Raw genomic sequence first — 4,125 nt, forward strand, 5'->3', positions numbered from 1 at the left:
AAGATGTTTTGTGGGGGGATCAGCTATAACAACATATTAAAGCTTTATTTATTTTTCATCATTATCAGGTGTTTTAGACAGAATTTTTCTAATAGAACATTTTAATGAAAACTATTATAGATATGTCCTATAACCTTATACAAGTTGTGAAAACCAGTTCTACTAAAATGGGACAAAAGAGAAGGAAAAGCTGAATAAAATAGTAAAGAACAAAATATATTTTGATGCTTCAGTTTTAATTCTACTAAATAGGCTAATTAGGTTAACAGTTCTTTCAGCGACAGTTAAAATGATCTATTAGCTATTTTATCACAATAGCTATTTTGCCACTACCTATTATAGTACTAGCCATTTTGTCGCATGAGCTCAACTGTACTAGCTCTTTTGGGACAAGCTACTACGTCGAAGACTCGCGCATATACATACATATATATATATATATATATATATATTATATATATATATATATATATATATATATATATATATATATATTTCACGGGCAATTGATGAATATAGTTATATATAGAATTTAGGCCAAAAGGCCAAGCACTGAGACCTATGAGGTCATTCAGCGCTGAAATGGCTATTGATAGTAAAAGGTTTAAAAGGTGTAACAAGAGGAAAACCTCAAAGCAGTTGCACTATGAATCAAGCGTTATGAGAGGGTGATAGGTAAGATGAAGAAAGAGAATATGAAAGGAGGTACAGTAAAAGGAACAAAAGTGTTTGCAGCTAAGGACCGAAGGCACGCTGCAAAGACCCTTCAGTATGCCTACAGCGCACAGCATGAGGTCCGCTGACGGCACTACCACCCCTACGGAGACGGACTGTTGACCAATACGGCATTACCCAAGGGGAGTAACTGGCGAAATGGTACTCTCAGAAAATAGAGTGATGTGACACTGATATAGAGTTTTATATCCAGAGTCGCCCTTTAGAGGCAAGAAGGAGTCCCTATTGTTCTCTATATTGGAAAAATCGTTGAAATCAAACGAAATTCACTGGACGCTATTGATCACTATTCCTTTTTCGAAAACATTTGGGGATGACACACTTTTTATTATGAGCTATTCTTGAAAATAAGAACATATATCTCTTTTCGCTGACCAATCTTGGCAGCCTTACAAAATTTTCACCCATCCAGTTCATATGGTATTTTTGAATTCTTATAAAATGTTGGGCAAGAATAACAAATACCAGCTAAAATATAAGTAAAGAACTTTGCCTTAGTTATCCTTTTAATTAAAAATAATTCCTAATATTGGCAACTTACCTCGGGTAATAAAAGCTCTCATAAACATTTTTATTTACATACTCAAAAAAGTCTTTGCAAAAACGAAAACGAGGAACGTCCTGAGAAGTTGATAATTAGCTCTGATACAGACATTCCAACAGCCATGGAAACAGTATAAACAACTGAAGAAAATGTGAATAACGAGTAAAATCGAAAAGCAAAACTGTATACCTGCATGAAATCTATATTTGTGTGGGTCTAGGAAAAGAATTAACGATACACCTTAATGGCGCCTTCTTGTTAAGTGCTAAGAGTAGCATGTCCTCCTAATGCTAAATGTTTCCCAACTCAGGAAGGGCAAATTCGCAACTGCGAGATTAAGTGGGATATTGTAGCTCCTTCTGCAATATAAGATCTGGGAATTTTTATTCCATTCTCTCTCTCTCTCTCTCTCTCTCTCTCTCTCTCTCTCTATAATAACGTAATCTCACTAGACTTCTCCTTCCGATATTTTACGCCAAACTGCCTGGAATTTTAGTGTTATATTAATAACTGAATCAGCCAAGAAAGATTAGCTTTACTCAACCATGATGCGTATTTTTTAAACACACACACATATGTATATATATATACATATATATATATATATATATATATATATATATATATATGTGTGTGTGTGTGGGTGTGTGTGTGTGTAACTGAATCGCGAAAGTTTGGAACGTGATAAATGCATAAATAAAGGTATAAGCCACAAAGGAAAGTGAAACACTGGAGTCAGTCTGCTAAGTAAAGGACGTTGAGTCGAAAGATCTTACAGCTACTCCAGTGTTTCCCTTTCCTTCGTGGCTTATGCCTTTATATGTATATGTATTATATATATATATATATATATATATATATATATATATATATATATATATATATATATATATATATATATATATATATATATTCTCACAACGTGATCGAACCCAAGTCTTTCAATAGGAAGGGAAGGACGCTCCCAGCTAATCCACACATAAAAGAAGTTGGAACTTAAGTCCCACTGTACCTAAAGTTTTGCCCGGACAGGCTAATTGTCTCGGGTACCAGAGTTCCCTACTCAGCAATGACCCAGTTGACAGTTTCGCTAGAATGATCCCTTCTGAGTGAATATGAAAGAGATAATCAAAAATAATTTTCTGACAGATATCAAAAACGAACCCAGGTTCTTCCGAGACTTGGGTTCGATCCTGATGCGAGTCAGAAATGTATTTCTGTTCCACACGTGATTGTGTTGGTATTTTTCTCTTATATATTCACTCAGAAGGATAATTCGAATGGAATGCTGTCAGTTGGGTCACTGCTGAGTCGGCAAGTTGGGGAGGACACTGTGGTATTTGAGCCAGTTAGCCTGCCCGGGCAAAGCCTTGGGTACAAAGGAAATGGTTACTTTTTTGACTCATGTGGCTTAGTTGGCAGCGGCTTGCATTTCAATATATATATATATATATATATATATTATATATAATATATATATATATATATATATACATATATATGCAAGCTATTGTTTAGAATCACTGTAAAATAGGGATGTTTTCCTTCTCGCTAAAGAGAATAGAAGAGAGAGAGAGAGATCCAAATGAGCTTAATCTTCTTTAGAGAAGTTACAAAAGCCAATCAATCTCCAAAATTTAATACCAATCAAAAAGATTACGACCATTTCCCTGACTATCTTTCCGACCTCCAGTATCATGAAGAGGCAAAAAGAGAATACTCTGGACGTGATTGAAACCAATTGGTTTCTTCGTCATTTTATATCTTGACTAGAATCATTAGGATGTTTGGGAATAATTTCTAGTTTATCTGTGTTGTCTGAGTTTGTCTTATTCATTCTCATTCATTTCATTTGGTGACTTTACTTTCTCCTGAGTAGAAGCCTTATTTTCTCCAGTTTCCAGCTTACTTCCTACTCTTGACTCAACTTTCTTTTCGCGTATCTTATCTAATTGTTTATCTTTCTTGTAACAAGGTTTCAGAGAATCTTAATTATCCTTCCTTCCTGGATGACCATCATGAAATACTATCACTGATTAATTTTTTTTTTTGTTATTCCAAAGTGCATATACCTAAAAACATCCCTGTTTACTAATTGTCCTAATTCTCACAAAAGTTCGCTCCTCAATGGTGTCTCTTTAACCCAATTTCCACATAAATTACACCTTAAGAGCCCTTACACACGAGGACACTAGTGTCCGCCACCGATGTCGGACACTAGTAGTGTCCTTGCTCAAGACACCGCCTGGCAACTAGTGAGCCACTCACACACCTCAGTCGGAAGAATGGCGGGAAACGAAGAGCTTCTACTTGTTGCTTTGCTGGCCAAAAAGAAATCGAAGAGGCGCTCTGTAGAGAGGAAGGTGCATGTACATCCCATGTTGTTATCAAGAATGAACACAGGAGCGCATCATACACTTTTCAATGATTTGTGTGCTGATGAAAAGAAGTTTTTCAACTATTTTCGTATGAGCAAGCCGTCATTTGAAGAACTTCTCAGCTACGTCAGGAGAGACATCACAGGAACTACCACAAACATGAGAGAATGCATTGCACCAGACGAGAAGCTTGCTGTAACTTTGAGGTAAGCCTTATATAACTAGTTGCTGGTACTTTTTGCGAGGACATACATGATAAAAAAAATACTAGATCTATTAATAAGAAAAAAAAAAAAACTTAAAAAACTTGATCTATTAGTAATATTTATTTCCTTACAAATACAGTTCTATTTAGTACAAACAATGAGGTGCTTACTATGCAAGAAATAACTAATTATCATTCATATGGTTGCTGATGTCAGACATGGCTGGTGATGGTGCTGGTGTAGACATAGGAGTTGTTTGTAG

The 4,125-nt window shown here is 35.5% G+C and overlaps 1 protein-coding gene across 1 annotated transcript in view; it reads right to left on the reverse strand.

The window, feature by feature from the left end:
- Positions 1 to 3,989: 3,989 nt before the first annotated feature.
- LOC135199205 (uncharacterized) overlaps positions 3,990 to 4,125 on the reverse strand; it is a 2,426-nt gene continuing 2,290 nt past the window's right edge. Inside the window, exon 2 of the mRNA XM_064227076.1 lies at positions 3,990 to 4,125. This exon is cut by the window's right edge and continues 638 nt beyond it. Within this exon, the coding sequence (XP_064083146.1) occupies positions 4,048 to 4,125 (78 nt within the window). The 3' untranslated portion in view covers positions 3,990 to 4,047.

Source organism: Macrobrachium nipponense, chromosome 25 (assembly GCF_015104395.2).
Source record: "Macrobrachium nipponense isolate FS-2020 chromosome 25, ASM1510439v2, whole genome shotgun sequence".
Classification (NCBI taxonomy): Eukaryota; Metazoa; Arthropoda; class Malacostraca; order Decapoda; family Palaemonidae; genus Macrobrachium; species Macrobrachium nipponense.